Source organism: Lipotes vexillifer, unplaced genomic scaffold (assembly GCF_000442215.2).
Source record: "Lipotes vexillifer unplaced genomic scaffold, Lipotes_vexillifer_v1.1 scaffold414, whole genome shotgun sequence".
Taxonomy (NCBI): Eukaryota; Metazoa; Chordata; class Mammalia; order Artiodactyla; family Lipotidae; genus Lipotes; species Lipotes vexillifer.
Window position 1 is genome coordinate 1,096,723 of NW_006782864.1, and position 20,917 is coordinate 1,117,639.

The 20,917-nt window shown below is 44.9% G+C and overlaps 1 protein-coding gene across 1 annotated transcript in view; it reads left to right on the forward strand.

Annotated features, from left to right (window-relative positions):
* Window positions 1-20,917, forward strand: part of SLC20A2 (solute carrier family 20 member 2) — a 48,779-nt gene that overhangs the window by 19,429 nt on the left and 8,433 nt on the right. Inside the window, exons 6-9 of the mRNA XM_007455467.1 lie at window positions 3,728-3,931; window positions 5,458-6,025; window positions 16,580-16,765; window positions 18,007-18,091. Coding sequence (XP_007455529.1) covers window positions 3,728-3,931; window positions 5,458-6,025; window positions 16,580-16,765; window positions 18,007-18,091 — 1,043 coding nt within the window. The remainder of the gene's footprint in view (window positions 1-3,727; window positions 3,932-5,457; window positions 6,026-16,579; window positions 16,766-18,006; window positions 18,092-20,917) is intronic.

A 20,917-nucleotide genomic window follows, 5' to 3' on the forward strand; every position in this document is an offset into this window, starting at 1 on the left:
GGGAGCTTTGTAGGGATAGGAGGGAACTTTCCAGGGACAGGAGGGGACTTTGCAGGGACAGGAGGGAACTGCAGGGACAGGATGGAGCTTTGCAGGGACAGGAGGGAACTTTAGGGACAGGAGGCAATTTGCAGGACTCTGTTAATTGGGGAGTAGTTACAGGCTGTAGTCATTTGTCACAGGTCATCTACGTGTACATTTAAAATGTATAAATTTTACTGTATGGAAATTATACCTCAATGAAAGCAATTAAAGAAAAAAAGAAGATGACTGTGGCTTAGAAAATTGCAGGAGGTATTTTCCTGTCAGTGGCAACATGATTGAATTCCAAGTCTGGAGGCCACACAGAGCCTTTTACAGGCCTCAGAGTGTACCTTACAATCACACGTTCATACGGATATATCTGAATTTGAGAAACCCACATTTCAAAGAACAAAACAAATGAGGAGACATACCATGCTCATGAACGCAAAGACTCAATACCAGAAAATGTCAGTTTGTCTCAAATCAATCTATACATTTAAACACAATTTAAATAAAAATCCCAGCAGGATATTTTGTAGATTTAGACAAGTCACTTTAAAAAATTTATATGGAAAGGGAAAGGAACTGGCATAGCCACGAAGCAATTTTGGAAAAGAGTAAATTTGAAAGACCTGTACTGCTTGGCTTTCAGAGCTACTGTAAAGCTACAGGAAAGTGTGGAATTGGTGAAGAGAGACACCTAGATTAACAGAACAGAGTCCAGAAACAGAGCCACAAATATATATGGCCAAATGATTTTTGACAAAATACAAAGTCAGTTCAATGGAGGAAGAATAGTCCTTACAATGAATGGTATTGGAACAGTTGGATATTGAATGCCAAAAAGAGAACCTCGACCTAAGCCTTACACCTTGTAAAAATTAACTCAAGATGCATCACAGATAAAAATGTAAAATAGAAAACCATAAAACTTTTAGGACAAAAAAGGGAAAACTTTTGAGACCATTGGTAAAGCAAAGAGTTTTTAGATATGATACCAAAAACAGTTCATAAAAGAAATTGGTAAATCGCACTTCATCAAAGTCAGAAACTATTGCTCTGTGAGAAACAGTATTAAGAGAATTTAAAAAGACAAGTTACAGACTGAGCAGCAGCTGGAATGCTCGTGTACTCCTGGTAGGAATGCAAAATGGTGCAGCCTCTCAGGAAAGCAGTTTGGTGGTTTCTTATAAGGTTAAATATACACTTACCCACTCCTAGGTATTTACCCTAGAGAAATGCAAATTTAAATTCACACAAAAGCCTGGATATGAATGTTTATGGCAGCTTTATTTGCCATCACCAAAAACTAGAAACAGCAGGGATTATCCACAGAACGAATAAACAAGCACGTATTTATGTAAATAAATACATCCATGTATTAGAACACTACTTGGCAGTGAAGAGTGAGCTACTGAAACCTGCAACAACTTGGATGAACCTCAGATGCACTAACCATGCCAGGTCAGAGAAGCCAGCCTCAAAAGCTCATGTCTTATGGTTCCATTTATATGACATGTGGAAAAGACAAAACTGTAGGGACAGAGAGCAGATCAGTGGTTGTCACAGGCTAGGGATGGGCAGAGGGGCTGACTGCCAGGGAGGCTTTAGGGGCTGATGGAACCCTTCCCCATCCTGATTGTGGATTGTCTGTAGGAATCTAGACATTTGTTAGACTGAAGATTCTACACACACAGACAGCCAATTTACTGCATGTAAATTTAAAAACTAATAATAAAAAAACGACATTAATACATACAACTTGAAACTAAGTAGCGAAGCCACATTGATGACAGATTGATAACCAGCTGCTGCTTTGTCTCCTGTGTAGCCGTTCCCACTTTAGGTTGAGAAGGAGCCCCCCTTAAACATCATGCTTGGCTGACTTAACCCCATGGGAAGTGATAAACTATACTTAAATGCTCTGATGTCTAAAGGCTTTTTCTCATAGCTGAACCTTAATGTGAAATGGGCCATAAAATCTTTTCTTCCTCATTTAGGCTATAATGTTACAGCAGGAAACTGACATCACTACCCATGCTGGCTTCCCAGGAGATTTTTTGGTCAATGCCATGTATTTTGACATTTCAGTATATATGTATCTTTTTCTATTAATTTAAGTACAGACTGTGGTTAAGGGCATGGACAGAGAGTAAACCGACTGCATTTTGCTACCTATGTGACCTTCGGCAAATGACTTAATCTCTCTGGGCCTCAGTTTGCTGTTTATAAAGGAGAGAAAATAATAATACCTGTTTCATGTGTTAACAGGTTTTTTTGGGAAATCCCTGGCGGTCCAGTGGTTAGGACTCCGCACTTCCACTGCAGGGGGGCACGGGTTCAATCCCTGGTTGGGGAACTGAAATACCACAAGCAGCGCAGTGCGGCCAAAAAAAAAAAAAAGGTGTTTTTTAAAAATTGTTATTATAATCTTTACAAATATTATCTTTTCTCATCTAGATTGTAAGCAACTTGAGGTCAAAGATCTGTATGCACACTTTTTTGTCCCTTGCAGTACATAACAAATTTAGTTTTGAAAAAATCTATCTTGTATCTGACTATCTAGGTAAGTATAGAAATAGAGGTGATGCTGAATGTGTTCAACAGAGGAACCGAGAATGTCTCCATTTCAGTTGGGTAGGTAAGAGCTTAGACATCTGCTCAGGTGAGGAAACAAGGTCATAAATCACCAGCACCACACACCAGATTTGATTAAAAAGAATGCTCTCCAGCTTCAAACTGCTTTTTAAAAATCCCTGGTTTGGGGCCTTCCCTGGTGACGCAGTGTTTGGGAATCCGCCTGCCGAAGCGGGGGACGCGGGTTCGTGCCCCGGTCCAGGAAGATCCCACATGCCGCGGAGCGCCTGGGCCCGTGAGCCATGGCCAATGGGCCTGCGTGTCAGGAGCCTGTGCTCCATAACGGGAGAGGCCACGGCAGAGAGAGGGCCCTGGTACCCCAAAAAAAAAAAAAAAAAAAAAAAAAATCCCTGGTTTCTTTTGAAAGTAAAAGTAAGTAGAATCTCTCTGTTCCTTTTTTTTGCGGTACGCCGGCCTCTCACTGTTGTGGCCTCTTCCGTTGCGGAGCACAGGTTCCAGACGCGCAGGCCCAGCGGCCATGGCTCACGGGCCTAGCTACTCCGCGGTATGTGGGATCTTCCCGGACCGGTGCACGAACCCGCGTCCCCTGCATCGGCAGGCGGACTCTCAACCACTGCGCCACCAGGGAAGCCCTCTCTGTTCCTTTTGAGGAAAATGATTTACTTGTTTCCTAAGATTTGGTGACCTGAAGAAATCTGAGAGCAGTCATTTACTGAACATAAGAAAACCAAGCAGACTATAACAGTATCTTTGAAGACAAAAAGGATAAACATTTCAGGGATTCTGAGGTTAGTTTAAGAAAATAGAAGGCCAGTCTAGATGGTTGTAGAATTTACAGATTGTTTACCTTGGGAATCAATCTAATCCTGTCTTTTTTGTTGGTCTTGGATGAGATAACTCAGGCCTAAGCCTCCATCTTTCCCTCCATAGCTGAGTTTTCTAGCCTGTGTTTCCCAGATGATTGAACTCTCCACTTTATTTTGTCTAACTTTTTTCTTCATTCCCAAAGTAAGTATGTAGCAAGATAAATATTTATTTTTATATTCATTTGTCAGTAACAAGAATTCTCTGACAAAATTTTCAGTTATGACTCTATTTTCTTTAGGCAAATTACAAAAAGAAAGTGCTTTGTCGCGAGTCTCTGATGAAAGCCTCAACAAAATTCAGGAAGTGGAGTCCCCAGTATTTAAAGAGCTACCGGGTGCCAGGGCTCATGACGACAGCACTGTCCCCCTCACCGGGTCGGCCGCGGAGCCGTCCGAGACCTCAGAAAGCACGACAGGGGGACACCACCCCCGTGTACCGTACGGTAAGACCCCTGGGGGCTGGGGTGGCACTGGGCCTGCCGGCCTGCGTGTGCCACTGAGGCTCCAGTGCACACAAGTGTCCCCCGGTTTCTGCTTTGAGAAAACCCAGGCCCTAAAGACGCCTCAGAGACCAGGCAGTCGCAGAGCAGGCTTACTCGTGTCCTATGATTTTCCTCCAAGAACCGTTTACCTACAGTCTCCCAGCGGCGCCCAGACCCCCCGTACCACCCCTCTGAGTTCCTCACCTGCATCTTCCACGTGCAGTCACCTAACTGCTGGAGACCGGAAGGTCGGTTTATCTAGCTTAATGTGAACGCCTTCCTCCTGGAAGACGCAGAGGGAAAGCTGACATTGGAACGGGAGGGGGTCCCACTAGAGAATCACAGAAACCATCAGGACCATCTTGGGGGGGAGGTTCTTCATCCCACAGCATCTCTGGACAGTGATGAGCAGGCACCAGCGTCTGTCTGGCCCACCTCCCTGCAGGGGCACTGGCACCGATTTCCAGGCTGCGTTTAGGACTTGGCCAAAGAAGGGAAACAAACTCTGCCCACTGATCTGACAGATCTGCCTTTGACTGCCCAGATTGGCCTTTTTTTATAAAATGGAAGTATAGTTGATTTACAATGTTGTGTTAATTTCTGCTCTACAGCAAAGTGACTCAGTTATACATATATATACATTCTTTTTTTAAAATATTCTTTTCCATTACGGTTTATCACAGGATATTGAATATTGTTCCCTGTGCTCTACAGTAGGACCTCGTTGTTTATCCAGTCTCTATGTAATAGCTTACATCTGCTAATCCCAACCTCCCACTCCATCCCTCCCCCAGCCCCGCCCCCTTGGCAACCACCAGTCTGTTCTCTATGTCTTTGATTCTGTTTCTGTTTCATAGATGAGTCCATTTGTGTCATATTTTTAAGGAACACTTACAGTGTGTATCTCTCAGGGTTCTGGGTTGGGTCCCTCTTATATGAAGTTTTTTGTAAAATGAGCTCCTTACAGGGAATCCTCCCTTTACTGGTTCCTAGAAAAGGAGAGAGTGCTACCGTGATTTCTGGAAGACACATTTTTAAGAGACCGTAACATCATTTTTTTTTTTTTTTTTTTTTTTTTTTTTTTTCTTGCGTTATGCGGGCCTCTCACTGTTGTGGCCTCTCCCATTTGCGGAGCACAGGCTCCGGACGCGCAGGCTCAATGGCCATGGCTCACGGGCCCAGCCGCTCCGCGGCATGGGGGATCTTCCCGAAACGGGGCACGAACCCGCGTCTCCTGCATCGGCAGGCGGACTCTCAAGCACTGCGCCACCAGGGAAGCCCCGTAACATCATTTTTTAACTACCATATTATTAGTTTTACTTACCCTTTGTTGTATGTTTCCAAGTTTCCCTTTTTATTTGAACCATACTGCAGGGCCTTCATAGTCAAGTTAGAAAATGGAGCACGTGGGAAAAAGCAAAAGCACCCGCCACCCCACCTTCCCCAGATGACCTTGTCTCTCAGTCTGTCCCCTTGTCCCCCTGCAGGCCGGGCGCTGTCCATGACACACGGCGCCAAGTCGCCCGTGTCTAACGGGACCTTTGGCTTTGACGGCCCCGCGCGCGGCGACGGCCACGTGTACCACACGGTGCACAAGGACTCAGGGCTCTACAAGGACCTGCTGCACCGCATCCGTGACGAGCGGCCGGCGCCGGACGGGGCCCCGCGGCTGCTGCGGCGCAACAACAGCTACACGTGCTACACGGCGGCCATCTGCGGGCTGCCCGGCCTGGCCACGCGCCGCGGCGACACGCCCGCACCCGAGGACAGCGAGAAGCTGGTGGCCGACGCCGTGGCCTACTCTCGCCGGCGGCTGCGCTACGACAGCTACTCCAGCTACTGCAACGCCGTGGCCGAGGCCGAGATCGAGGCCGAGGAGGGCGGCGTGGAGGTGCGCCTGGCCACCCCGCTGGCCGAGCCCGAGCCGCCGCGCGATGACGTGGCGGACGACGAGAAGGAGGAGAAGGACTCGGCCGAGGTCCACCTGCTTTTCCACTTCCTGCAGGTCCTCACGGCCTGCTTCGGCTCCTTCGCGCACGGCGGCAACGACGTGAGGTCAGTGCCCAGGGCGCGCGGGCGGGGCGGGGCGGGGCGGGGGGGAGGCGCACGGCAGACACAAGGCCACCGTGGAACCTCGCAGGTCTGCACTGCCCGGGTCCACCGACATGGGCTTTTCCCCCACGAGTGTAGCACCCGCATCTTCACCGCGCGGATCTTTAAATGAACTAGGTGTGGGGGAAGGTTTTTGTTGGATCGGAGTTCACAACCCGCGGAATCAGAAGATGTGGGGTTTAAGCCCTGACTCTGCCCACGCCATTCCAGCTTCCTGCCCTGCCTGTGTTATTCATCAGTTCCTTTTGGTTTTGAGTCAGAGAGAGCAGTACCCGGATTTCCAACGAGTTGTTCAAGAGTCACCTGTGAATAAGTAGCTCCTGTACTGTGCCAGACGGTGACACGTGTTAAAGGGAAGAGACGAGTAGAAAGGGGGGTGGGACCCCTGGAGCGCTGCCGTGTTGGACTGCTGCTCGGGTCAGGAGGGCTCACCGAGTGACACCTGCAGGGGCTGAGGGCGCAGCTGTGTGCTCGTCTGTAGGAGAACATTCCGGAAGAGGGGACAGCAGGTGCGAGGGCCCGTGGCAGGACATGCCTTGGGGGGCGGGTGGGTGTTCCGGGAAGAGCCACAAGCAAGAGCGTGGAGACGCTCAGGTCGGCGGGTCGTGGAAGCCCCGAATGTGTAGTCTCTACCCACCTCTCACTGGCTGGGCAGCTCTGGACCAGTCACTGAATTTCCCAAAGCCTCAGTGTCCCAATCTGTGAAGTGGGAGTAAAGCTAGTACCAACCACATGGGATTTCTGTGAAGATTAAGTGAGATGCTTTATATAACAAGCTCAAGACAGTGCTCTCCCATAATCAGTATCCCTACATTTTCACTCTTACTATTATTATAGTTATCACACAGGCTAATGTTTCTGTCCAAATCAGGAAAACATGCCATTGTTGCTTTTTTGTTTTTGCTCAGTTATAGGACTCTGTTTTACACCGTCTACCCACGTGCACCAGCGTTTCTGTTCTTTTTAAAAGAAGTCTTTGTGCCAGAGAAGAGGCCTGGACATCTTAGTTCTGCTCAGTGTCATCTAGGGGTCGCCATGTTATTTAATTGGGGGCACCATGTTCTGTCTCCTCTTAATAATTTTTTTTCTGCCCTCCCCCACCAGCCCACTTCCTCCTCTTTATCCACAAATTCTTTATTGAAAGCCTGGTACTGTCAAAGTGTTATGAATTGGGTCCCTGTCCTTTAGGAGTTTAAATTCCAGTTAAGGAGACAAGAAAGACATACACGTAGAAAAGTAACAGAACACCCCAAAACAGTATTTAAAGGCCAGAGGAAGAGTCTAGGCAGTAGCTGCTATAGGTGACCAGAGTTTAGAGCAACTGTTTGCATGTTGAGGGCTGTTTTTGAGGCTTTTGAGCAGGGATATGGTCTGATGAAAGCAAGGTTTTAGAAATAATAGTGTGATGTGAAGAGGGGGCTTCTGTTCATTCAGGAAGAAGTTATCAAGTCTGTACCAGGGCTCAGAGCTGAACCATTTGTGACGTACCCTAACCCTCCTCAGAGCAGTCCTTTGCAGTCCTAAGTGGTATCCTTCAAAGACAGGGAATCTGAAGCTCAGAAATGTGACTTTCTTGCCCAGAGTCACACAGCTGGAGAGAAGCGGACTTGGGAGCTGGCTCTTTGTGACTCAGTCTGCAGAGTGGAGGGTGGGCGGAGAGCTACAGAGGCTGTTGAAAGCCCATAGGGAGCCTGGAAGTTGTCACTCTACCCTAACAACAGGAGAAAACTGAATGGACTGAAAAGTCAACAACTCTTCTTGGATCCAGAAAGGAGAGGAGGACACAGGACAAACCACTGCCCTCAAGATTGGAGGGACAGACAGTCCTGGAAGAGTGACTTAGGAGTGGAAGCTGCCATGGGAACCAGGGAAACCTGGACTGGAATGATGGACCCTGGAGGCTAAGGGGGGACAAGCAGAGAGTTAGAGGCTCCAGGGGACCCATGGTAGGGGGACCCCATGATATTGTGAGTTTTACGTCCAAGAGCTGTACCAGGTCCTCACAGTGAATATCAGGGAAGAGAAATCCCCTCCTGCTCCTGTCGGGGGAGGGAAAGCATCTGACAGAAGAGAGCAACTGTGTGCTTAACCAGGCCTGCTCCCAGGGGAAACCAGGTCACCAGAGCCCAGCCTGCAGGGGGATTACCACAGCCTAACTGACCTGGGGAGGGGAAATACACTCCAGACTTCCCTCACCTTCCACTTGGGCGAAGGGAAGCACCCACTTAAGGGGGAAGCAGAAACTAAGAAACACTTGTGAAGTTCACAGTCCAGAGGGACAGGCTCACTGAGAGACCGAGACCTCATCAAAGGACTACAGAAGGCTTCTCCATCCCCAGACCTACCACCACATCACTAAAGGCCTATTTACAGCAGTTCCTTCTACCCAGGAGATCATGTCTGGTTATCAAGAAAAATTTACAAGGCATACCAAAAGGCAAAAAACACAATTTGAAGAGACAGAGCAAAATTCAGAACCAGACATGGCTGGGATGTTGGAATTATCAGATGAGGAATTGAAAACAGCTACAATTCATATGCTGAGGTCTCTAATGGATAAAGTAGGCATCCATTAGATGAGCAAGGTAAGCAGAGAGAAGGAAATCCTAAGAAAGAACCAAAAAGAATACTGGAGATCAAAAACACTGTAACAGGGCTTCCCTGGTGGCGCAGTGGTTGAGAGTCCGCCTGCCGATGCAGGGGACACAGGTTCGTGCCCCGGTCCGGGAAGATCCCACATGCTGCGGAGTGGCTGGGCCCGTGAGTCGTGGCTGCTGAGCCTGCGCGTCCAGAGCCTATGCTCCGCAACGGGAGAGGCCACAACAGTGAGAGGCCCGCGCACAGCAGAAAAAAACAAAAAACAAACCAAAAAACGCACTGTAACAGAAGTGAAGAATGCCTTTGATGGGCTCATTAGTAGACCAGACACGGCGGAGGAAAGAGTCTCTGAGCTTGAGGATATGTCAATAAAATCCTCAAAAAGCAAAGAGAACAGAATATCCAGTGGAACAACTACAAAAGGTGTAGCATATGCATAAAAAGAAGACCAGAAGGAGAAGAAAGGGAGAAAGGAACACATGAGATATTTGACTGAGTCACAACAGTGACTGAGAGTTTCTCTAAATTAATGTCAGACACCAACCACAGATCCAGGAAGCTCAGAGAACACCAAGCAGGATAAATACCAAAAAAAGTACACCTAGGCACATCATATTCAAACTTCAGAAAATCAAAGATAAAGAAAAAATCCTGAAAGGAGCCATAGGAAAAAAAACTACCTTACATATAGAAGAACAAAGATAAAAATTATATCTGACTTCCCCTCAACCCTGCAATCAAGAAGAGAGTGGAGTGAAAGAAGTTAAGTGTTGAGGGAAAATCCCACCAACCTAGAATTGTGCAGCCTGTGAAGTTATCCTTCAAAAGTGAAATGAAGACTTCAGAAGAAATAAAGACTTTCTCAGACAAACAATAATTGAGGGAATTTGTTGAAAGTAGACCTGCCTTGCAAGAATTATTAAAAGGAATTTGTTAGAGAGAAGGAAAATAATGTGTGTCAGAAACTCAGATCTACATAAAATAAGGAAGAGCATTGAAGAAGGATTAAGTGATGGTAAAAAACCTTAAATTTTTCTTATGAAACTGAGTTAACAGATAAGACTTGGTTCAGAACAATAATACCAACAATGTATTCAGTTATATATGTTTATGTATATATTATATACATATATACTTTAATATATAAACACATCTTAACAAATTTTTTTTTTTTTAGCTGCTTTGGGTCTTCGTTGCTGCACGCAGACTTTCTGTAGTTGCGGCGAGCGGGGGCTACTCCCGTTGCTTCTCATTACGATGGCTACTCTTGTTGTGGAGCATGGGCTCTAGGCATGCGGGCTTCAGTAGTTGCAGCATGCAGCCTTCAGTAGTTGTGGCTCGTGGGCTCGAGTGCAGGCTCAGGAGTTGTGGTGTGTGGGCTTAGTCGCTCCGTCGCATGTGGGATCTTCCCGGACCAGGGATCGAACCTGTGTCCCCTTCATTGGCAGGCGGATTCTTAACCACTGCGCCACCAGGGAAGTCCCAACAAATTTTAAAAAATAGAAATGATACAATGTCCACTCTCAGGCCACAGTTGAATTAAAACTGTGTGTGTGTGTGTGTGCTTATATATGCCTATGTTAGATGAAATGAATGACAGCAATGATACAAGGGATGGGAGGGAGGAACGAGGACTTTTTTTTAAATTTTAAGGTAACTGCACTACCTGTAAAGTGGTATAGTTTTGTTTGAAAGTGAATTTGGATTAACTCTAAGTGTATATTGCAAACTCTAGGGCAACCACAAAAAATGTTTGCAAAAGAAGTATAGCCAATATGCTAAGAAAGGAGAGAAAATGGAATCATATAAAATGCTCAGTTAAAACAACGAAAGGCAGGACTTCCCTGGTGGCCCAGTGGTTAAGACTCCGCGCTCCCACTACAGGGGACCCAGGTTCAATCCCTGGTCAGGGAACTAGATCCCACATGCTGCAACTAAAGATCCTGAATGCCGCAACTAAGACCTGGCACAGCCAAATAAATAAATATTAAAAAAAAAAAAAGTGGCTGACAAAAATAGGAACAAAGAACAAGGGCAACAAATAGAAAATACTAACAGAGCTGGTAGATATTAATCCAACTATATCAATAATCAGTTTGAATTTCAGTGGTCTGAATGCACCAATTAAAAGACAGAGATTGTCAGAGTGGATCAAAAAATAAGACCCAACTCTATGTTGTCTACAAGAAACCCACTTTAAATATAAAGATGCATATAGGTTAAAAGTAAATGGAAGGAGGAAAATATAGCATGCTAACACAAATAAAAAGAAAGTAGGAATAACTGTATTAATTTCAGACAGAGCAGACATGTACAGATCCAGCAAGCAAAAGATCAGTAAGGACATAGCTGAGCTCAACAAACCATCAGTCCACTGCACGTAACTTATATCTGTAGACTGCTTCACCCCAAAACAGCAGACGTTACATTCTTCTCAAGCTCACATGGATCATGCAGCAAGATAGGCCACGTTCTGGGCCATAAAACACACCTTAACACATTTAAAAGAGTAGAACTACTACAGTGTGTGCTCTCAGACTACAATGGAATTAAACTAGAAATCAATAACAGAAAGATAACTGGAAAATCCCAAAACATGTGGAGATTAAACAACACACTTCTGGGCTTCCCTGGTGGCGCAGTGGTTAAGAGTCCGCCTGCCGATGCAGGGGACATAGGTTCGTGCCCCGGTCCGGGAAGATCCCACATGCCGCGGAGCGAATGGGCCCGTGAGCTATGGCCGCTGAGCCTGCGCGTCCAGAGCCTGTGGTCCGCAACGGGAGAGACCACAACAGGGAGAGGCCCGCGTGCCGCAAAAACAAAAACAAAAACAAAACAACACACTTCTAAATAACACTTGGATCAAAGAAGGAATATCAAGAGGAATTTTAAAATATTTGAACTAAATGAAAATCAAAGCACATCAAAATTTGTGGGAAGCAGCATAAACAGTGCTTAGAAGAAAATTGAATTGCTGCATGCGGACTTTCTCTAGTTGTGGCGAGCGGGGGCTACTGCCGTTGCGGTGCATGGGCTTCTCATTATGGTGGCTTCTCTTGTTGCAGAGCATGGGCTCTAGGCATGTGGGCTTCAGTAGTTGCAGCACGTGGGCTTCAGTAGTTGCAGCACACGGGCTTCAGTAGTTGTGGCTCGTGGGCTCTAGAGTGCAGGCTCAGGAGTTGTGGTGCATGGGCTTAGTCGCTCCGTCGCATGTGGGATCTTCCCGGACCAGGGATCGAACCTGTGTCCCCTGCGTTGGCAGGCGGATCAACAAACTATTAGCAAATTGAATCCAACAATGTATAATGAGAATTATCTAGCATGACCAAGTGAGCTTTCTCTGAGGTATGCAAGACTGTTCAAATTGCATTGAATTCATATATTAGGAAAGAAGGAAGATATAAAATCAGTAAATAATAAATAATAATAATAATATAAATAATAATAAAATCAATCTAAGTTTCCAGCCTAGAAAAATAGGAAAAGAAGAGCAAATTAAATCCAAGGTGAGCAGAAGTAAGGAAATACTAAGAATTAGAGCAGAAATAAATGAAATTTAAGTCAGGAAACTAATAGAGAAAATCAATGAAAGAAAAAGCTGAAATATTTTCAAAATATTGAAAATATTAATGAAGTTGATAAGCTTCTAGCCAGGCTAACTCAGAGAAAAAGAGAGAACACAAATTACTAATATCAGAAAGGGAGGAGGGACATCACTATAGATCCTATGGACATTAAAAGGATAATATTACAAAATACTATAAAAGGAATACTATGAATAACCAATTTGATAACCTAGGTGAAACGGACCAATTCCTTGAAAGACAGAACTGCCCAAACTCACACAAGAAGAAACAGACTATCTGACAGGCCTATATCTATTAAGGAAATTGAATCAATAATTAATAACCTTGCAAAACAGAAAGCACCAGGCCCAGATGGGTTCACTGATGAAATCTGCCAAATACCTAAGGAAGAAATTATACTTGTCTACAAATTTCTTTCAGAGGATAGAAGCAAAAGGAATATTTCCTAACTCATTCTGTAAGGCCCGCATTACCCTAGTACCAAAACCAGTGAAAGACATTATAAGAAAACTATAGACCTGTATTTCTTATGAACTTCGCTGAAGAAAAAACTCAACAAACTATTAGCAAATTGAATCCAACAATGTATAAAGAGAATTATCCAGCATGACCAACGAGCTTTCTCTGAGGTATGCAAGATTGGTTCAACATTTGAAAATTAGTTAATGTAATCCATCATGTCAATAGGCTAAAAAGAAAAAGTCACACGATCATATCAATAGATGCAGAAGAAAGCATTTAACAAAATCCAATACCTATTCGTGATAAAAACTCTCAGTAAACTAGGAATAGAGGGGAACTCCTCAACTTGATAAAAAATACAAAAAAACTACAGCTAATATCATACTTAATGGTGAGAAACTCAAAGCTTTTCCACTAAGATCAGGAACAAGGCATAGATGTCCCCTTTCAGCACTGCTTTTCAAAACTGTACTGAAAGTTCTAGCTAATGCACTAGGACAAGAAAGGGAAATAAACGTATACAGATTAGGAAAGAAGAAATAAAACTGTCTTTGTTTGAAGATGACATGACCATCTATGTAGGAAATCTGAAAGAACTGACCAAAAAAAAAAAAAAACCTCCTGGAACTAATAAGCAATTATAACAAGGACGCAGGATACAGGTTAATATACAAAAATCAATCACTTCCTACATATTAACAGAGAACAGGTGGAGTTTGAAATTCAAAAATGCAATAGTACCATGTACACTGGCACCTTGAAATACTTAGGGATAAATCTAACAAAATGTGTACAGGATCTATCTGTGGAAAGCTGTAAAACTGATGGATGAAATCAAAGAATGGAATAAATGGAGAGATTTTCCATGTTCAAGGATAAGAAGACTCAATATTGCCAAGATGTCAGTTCTTCACATCTTGATCTATAGATTCAATGCAATCCCAATCAAAACCTCAGAAAGTTATTTTATGGATACTGATAAACTGATTCTAAAGTTTATATGGAGAGGCAGAAAACCCAGAGTAGCCAACGCCAAATTGAAGGACAACAAACTTGAAGGACTGATACTACCCGACTTCAAGCTTGCTAGTAAAGCTGCAGTAACAAGACAGTATGGTATTGGTGAAAGGACAGACAGATAAATCAGTGAAACAGAATAGAGAGCCCAGAAATAGACCCACATAAATATGACCGTCAACTGATCTGACAACACCAAGTGCTGGCAAGGATGTGAAGCAACAGGAACTCTCATTCATTCCTGGTGAGAATACAAAATGGTACAGCTGCTTTGGAAGACAGTGGGACAGTTTCTTACAAAACTAAGCATACTCTTATTGTACCTTCCAGTAGTCGTGCTCCTTGGTAGTTATCCTAATAAGCTTATATCCACACAAAAACCTGTACATGGATGTTTATAGCAGCTTTACGCAAAATTGCCAAAACATAGAAGCAACCAAGATGTCCTTCAATAGGTGTATTGATAAAAACTGGTACATTTACACAATGCTATTCAGCACTAAAAAGAAATGAGTTATCAAGCCATGAAATTATATGCAGGAACCTTAAATGCATATTTCTGAATGAAAGAAGCCAATATGAAAAGCTGCATACTGTATGATTCCAACTATATGACTTTCTGGAAAAGGCAAAACTATGGAGACAGAAGATCAGGGGTTGGGGTGGGAAGGAGGGATGAATAGGTAGAGCACAGAGGATTTTTAGGGCAGTGAAAATTCTCTGTATGATACCCTAATGATGGATACATGTCATTTATTATACATTTGTCTAAACCCATAGAATGTACAACACCAAGAGTGAACGCTACTGTAAACTGTAGGCTTCAGATGACTCTGATGTGTCAGTATGGGTTCATCGGTTGTAACAAATGTTCCACTCTGGTGGGGATGTTGATGATGGGGCGGCTATGCATGTGTGGACCAGAGGGTATATGGGAAACCTCTGTACCTTCCCCTCAGTTTTGCTATGAATCTTCAACTGCTCTAAAGAAATAAAGTCTTAATTTAAAAAAGAAGAAAAGCTGTGGAATCCCCCCAAAAAAGTCAGTGCATGCCTGCCAAGGGCCTGAGTGATGATAGGGGTCTGGGGGGAGGGGTAAGCACCTGAGTGAGTCCTAAGCTCACATCCCAGTTCTGCTTCCTGCTAGGGACATGACTTTGGCATCAGTTTTCTCATCAGTAAAATGGGAGTGACAATAGCCAGTTTAAGGGGTGGGCCTGGGAACTAATGATTAACAGTAATGTTTGTGATCCCATAGTGGGGAGGCTGGCACAGCTGCCCCAAATTGGTAGCTAATGTTAGTAGCTGTGCTGGCAGTGAAAATGGAAAGAAACAGAGAAAGGAAGAAAAAAAAGAACATGTATCCACTTCTTGTGATTTTTCAGTACTTTAAAAAAATTAGGGACTTCCCTGGAGGTGCAGTGGTTAAGAATCCGCCTGCCAATGCAGGGGACATGGGATCAATCCCTGGTCCGGGAAGATCCCACATGCCGCAGAGCGACTAAGCCCTTGCACCACAACTACTGAGCCTGTGTTCTAGAGCCCGTGAGCCACAACTACTGAGCCTACGTGCCATGACTACTGAAGCCTGTGCACCCTAGAGCCCACATGCCACAACTACTGAAGCCTGTGTGCTCTAGGACCTGCGTGCCACAACTACTGAGCCTGTGTGCTGCAACTACTGAAGCCCATGCGCCTAGAGCCCATGCTCCGCAACAAGGAAAGCCACTGCAATGAGAAGCCTGCACACTGCAGCAAAGAGTAGTCCCCACTCACCGCAACTAGGGAAAGCCCGTGCACAGCAACAAAGACCCAACACAGCCAGAAAAAAAAAAAAATTAACAAATCACACAACCATTAAGATGGCTACTCTAAAAACAAAATAAGTGTTGGCAAGGATGTAAGAAATTGGAACTCTTGTGCACTGTTGGTGGGAATATAAAATGGTGTAACCACTGTGGAAAACAGTCTGAAGAGTCCTCAAAAAATTAAAAATAGAATTACCATATGACCCAGCAATCCCACTACTGGGCATATACCCAAAAGAATGGAAAGCAGGGTCTCAAAGAGACATTTTCACACCCGTGTTCACAGCAGCACTATTCACAATAGCCAAGACGTGGAGGCAACCCCAGTGTCCATCAACAGATGAATGGCTAAACAAGATGTGTGTGTGTGTGTGTGTGTGTGTGTGTGTGTGTGTGTGTGTGTGTGCCGCGGAGCGGCTGGGCCCGTGAGCCATGGCCGCTGAGCCTGCGCGTCGGAGCCTGTGCTCCGCAACGGGAGAGGCCACAGCAGTGAGAGGCCCGCGTACCGCAAAAAAAAAAAAAAAAAAGGGCGGAAATTCTGTTATATGCTACAACATGGATGAATCTTGAAGGTATTATGTTAAGTGAAATAAACTAGCCACAAAAAGACAAATACCATACACTTGCACTTAAGGAGAAACCTCGCAGAGCTGCTCCAACTCAGAGATGAAGTTAAACGGTTGTTACCGGGGATGGGGCAGGGGCAAAGGGAATTCTTATTTAATGAGTACAGAGTTTCAGATTTCCACGATGAAAAGTTCTGGAGGCCTGTGTCACAACAGTGTGAATATCCTTCACACTACTGAGCTGTACACTTAAAAATAGTCAAGACGGTAAACTTTCTGTTTTTTTAAACCACAACCAAGAAAGTTACTAAATCATTTTTATCACCTGTAGATGACATAGGCAAGCCCCAAATGCGACAGATGGGCTGTTCTCAAGAAGAGAAGTCCCTGCATGTCATGTACAGCGTCATCTGTATGCATGTACGATGTTTGTACAATTAACCTCTTTCTTCCTCCCAGTAATGCCATTGGTCCCCTGGTAGCTCTGTGGCTGATTTATGAACAAGGTGCGGTCCTACAAGAAGCAGTAACTCCCGTCTGGCTGCTGTTTTACGGAGGGGTTGGAATTTGTACAGGCCTCTGGGTTTGGGGGAGAAGAGTGATCCAGACCATGGGGAAGGACCTCACCCCCATCACGCCGTCCAGGTAAGCGGCCGGGGCGGCACGGAGTGCGTGTGTCTGGACGTCCCAGCGCGGCTCTCTGCACAGCCGGGTCTACAGCGGGGTCCCCGTGCGCCATCCTCACCCGTCACCCTCATGCACTGCTCAGCGGTGGCACAAGATGAGGGTGGGAGTGGGAGGGATGGGAATGGAGGGAGAAGCAGGAAGGGAAGAGAAAAGGCGAATCCACCTGCAGCCACACCCACACCCTGTTCCCCTCCCACACTCCCACTGCCCTTACCCGGCCTGAGGTCCAGAGAGCAGGCGGGAAGGGAGAGAAGGGCTCTCAGGCCTGCCTTTCCCGAAAATCCTCTGCTCACCAGCTCCACCTGCTGGCTGAAGGCAGCTGTCCCCTGCTGCCCTTCCAGGTTTACTGTACATCCTTCCTTTGCTTCCTGGGCTAAGCCGGCAGGAGGGGTGCCCATGCCCTGGGGTGGGGTTTGGAGACTCCCACGTGGTTTCCTATGGTCCTTCTAGTGTGTATCCTCTAGCGCAGGGGTTCCCAACCCCTGGTCCACAGACCAGCAGCGGTCCGTGGCCTGTTAGGGACCAGGCCACACAGCAAGAGGTGAGCGGCAGGCGAGGGTGAGCCAGCCAGTGAAGCTTCATCTGCCGCTCCCCATGGCTCCCCCTGGCTCGCATTACCGCCTCAACCATCCCCCTGTGGAAAAATTGTCTTCCACCAAACCGGACCCTGGTGCCAAAAAGGTTGGGGACCACTGCTTTAGAGCTATTGGTTAAATAACAAATTCACAGGAGAACTTTCCAAATACAGATAAAACTTGAAACCACCTATTGTAAGAGATCTTTTCCCCCTTGAAAGTCATTTTAATGAACGATTCTCTTATAAGATTGATTTGAAGAAAAATTAGTGGTCTGAGAAAAAATTCACTCCTTTATGATACGTACACGTTTTAAAAATAAGAGCGTAGTCTTCCCTGCGCCACTTTAGACATGACAATTCACCGTCTTCGGCTCAGCAGAAATTTCTGACCCAGCTCCTACAGGGTGTGGTTTTTGAAAACATACCGGGAAAACGAGGCTCCTTAGGGCCGCAAGCAGCCTCATGCCAAGCGTTGGTGCCGTGTTGCCGCCACGCCACAGTCCCTGGTTCTGCTGATGCCGTGGGACGCAGTCCACCCAAGGAGCGTCCTGGTGAGGCCTGGGCACCCAGGGCCGGCGTGCCACCGGCGGCGCCCGTGACGCGTCCCCTGTCTCCTCCGCAGCGGCTTCACCATCGAGCTGGCCTCAGCGTTCACCGTGGTCACCGCCTCCAACGTCGGGCTGCCCGTCAGCACCACGCACTGCAAGGTAGGCCGGCGCCCGCGCGTCCTGCCCAGTCACCCGGGGCCGAGGGGAGCTCGGGCAGCGCTCGGCACGCGGTTGGTGGAAGAGTCACGGCGGGGTGTCCCGGGGGCGTTTGCCGCCTCAGACGGCCCCTCCCGGCCCTTCCCGCCGGCAGCGGTTCGGGTCGCCTCCCGTCCCGCAGACCTGGCCGCTCCACTTGTGCCCGGCGGGAGCTTGCCCTCCTTCCACATGCCCTGGTTCTCTCGTTGTTTCCACAGTGGGTTTTGCATTGAGGTTGTGCGTCCACGAACCGTGTTTGTAGGCCCAGGGGCCCAGGAGTTGACAGGGGGACAGACGTAGGCAGAAATCGTTTCCATGGAATTGTAAGACACCGTTGTTTCAGTTCTTTTTTCTAATATAAGGTGGTCGAAGTGACTCAATTTCCTTCGAGTGAATTCTGGATGATATTAACCACTGTCATGTGCTCTAGAACTCAGTGGGAGAGGGAATTCCTTGTCTAGTACCTGGACTGTTGGAGCCACAAGGAACCTTAAAGATGAAGGAAGAGGAAAGAGGCCCTGCGAGTTTCAGGGAGTTACCCAAGGACCCCCGGGGTGGGCCGGGGCTGGAACCCAGGCCTTGTAACCCAGGGCTGCCCAGTACCTGGAGGAATTCTAAAATATCTCCAGTGGGCCCCTGTATACAAATATACCCACCAACAGCTTCAACAAAGCAAAAGCGACTTGCAGATTTTCCTAGGTTCATAGATTCCTGTCATTCCTGAGAAGCTTGTTTATTCCCACTCTGGGCACCAAGGGTACCGCAGTGACCAAGACAGCGATGGGCTCTCCATTTACACACAGCCTGGAAACTCCAACCAGTGTGTCTGTAAACAAGCACCGGTAAATGTGAAAGGCTTATAAAAAAAGAATGAAATCATGCCATTTGCAGCAACATGGATGGACCAAGAAATGATCATACTCAGTGAAGTAAGTCAGACAGAGAAAGACAAATGCCGTATGATGTCACTTATATGTGGAATCTAAAAAATGATACAAATGATCTCATTTACAAATCAGGAACAGACTCACAGACATAAAAAACTTATGGTTACCAAAGGGGTGACGGAGGAAGAGGGATAAATTAGGGGTATGGGATTAACAGATACACACTGCTATATGTAAAACAGATAAACAACGAGGACTTACTGTATAGCACAGGGGACTATACTCAATATCTTGTAATAACCTATAATGGAAAAGAATCTGAAAATATATATATGTGGCTGAATAATTTTACTGTACACGCTAAACTAATACAACATTGTAAATCAATTATACTTCAATTTAAAAAATAAGTACAAATAGGACCACTGGCCTCTAGGTTTCAGTTTCTAATCTGGAAGAGGAAAGGGCTACCTTAGATGACTCGTAATATCGATGCTGTCTGGTTCCCCTACTTCTCAGTAATTCTGTTGCTGTTAGTGCCTGGTGATGGACTTAATCTGGAAACACACTCAATTTATTAAGAGGCAAGTCGAAACGCAGCAAAGAATACCACCTTATATCAACAAAAGACCTCATCAGTAGTGAAGACATGGGACTCTGGGCCCCTTGTGATCCAAATAACATAACAGCTAAAAACATAAGGCAAAAGCTGTTAGAACTCAGAAATTAATGTGTCTAAGTCTGTGACAAATGAAGAAGACAGAAGTACTTAGGAATATAATGGATTTGATTTATAGCAGTATAATTAATAAATATATCAAATTTTTATGCCTTCTTGTCAAGTATCATGAAACATTTATAAAAATTAGTCATAAATTCAGAAGACCATGATAAAAATCCCAACTAAATTTATAAAATAAGAACAGATATTCTATACAATCTCTAATCCCAAATAAACGAAACTAAAACTACATGTTGAAAAAAGGAAGTACCCCCTTGGACATTTTTAAATGCTCTTTTTAAGTAACAGTTGAATCAAGGAGTTTAAAAATTATAATCATAGATTTCTTGGAAAAGAGAAAAAACAAATTGTGTGTCCGTGTGTGTATACATAGCAAACTTATGCTCAGATAAAAATTCATATATTTACATGCTTTAATTGAGCAAAGGGAAAATAAAAGAACCAAACATTCAGATTAGTATTTTATAAAAAGTTCAGAACAATAAAAATTCTCAGGAAACAGCAAGAAGGATATAAAAGCAAAATAAATTTTAAAACAAAACTAGTGAAGGAGAAGGGAGAGGAAAGTGTTTGCTAACAAAATAACATCAAATTCTTAGAAAAGGAAGGGAGGGGAATTAAGTTAGAAAGAAGAAAGTCATCATAACAGATTTGGGAGAGAATTTTAAAATATAAAAACATATAGCTGTATGCTGTATGCTAAGGATTTGAAAACCTCTGTAAAATGAATTGTTTTTTGCAAAAATATACATGGCAAATAAATGTGACACAAAAAGTAGAAAAAAAGTGGAAACCCTGACCAGAGCAATAGGAAGAAATTAAGGAAGTTCTCCAAAAACAATTCTTCTCTCCTGAAAAGGTAAAAAGGAGGAGGCCACTGCTGACTCCAGTTGTAGATGGATTCACTGGCTAATCTTTTCCATCTTAAAAGAATAGATAATTCTCACATTATATGAACTTTCCATAATGTAGGAGAAAAAAACAAAATAAAACAGGAAACTCTCCAGTTTGGTCTATAAAACATATACTGAATAACCCTAACACCGAAACCTGATTAAAAACATCACAAACAATGAAAGCTGTGTTTACATATGAATGTTGATTTTAAAACTTTAAGATGCTAGTAAATGACATCAACAATATCATGAAAGAACATTTCAG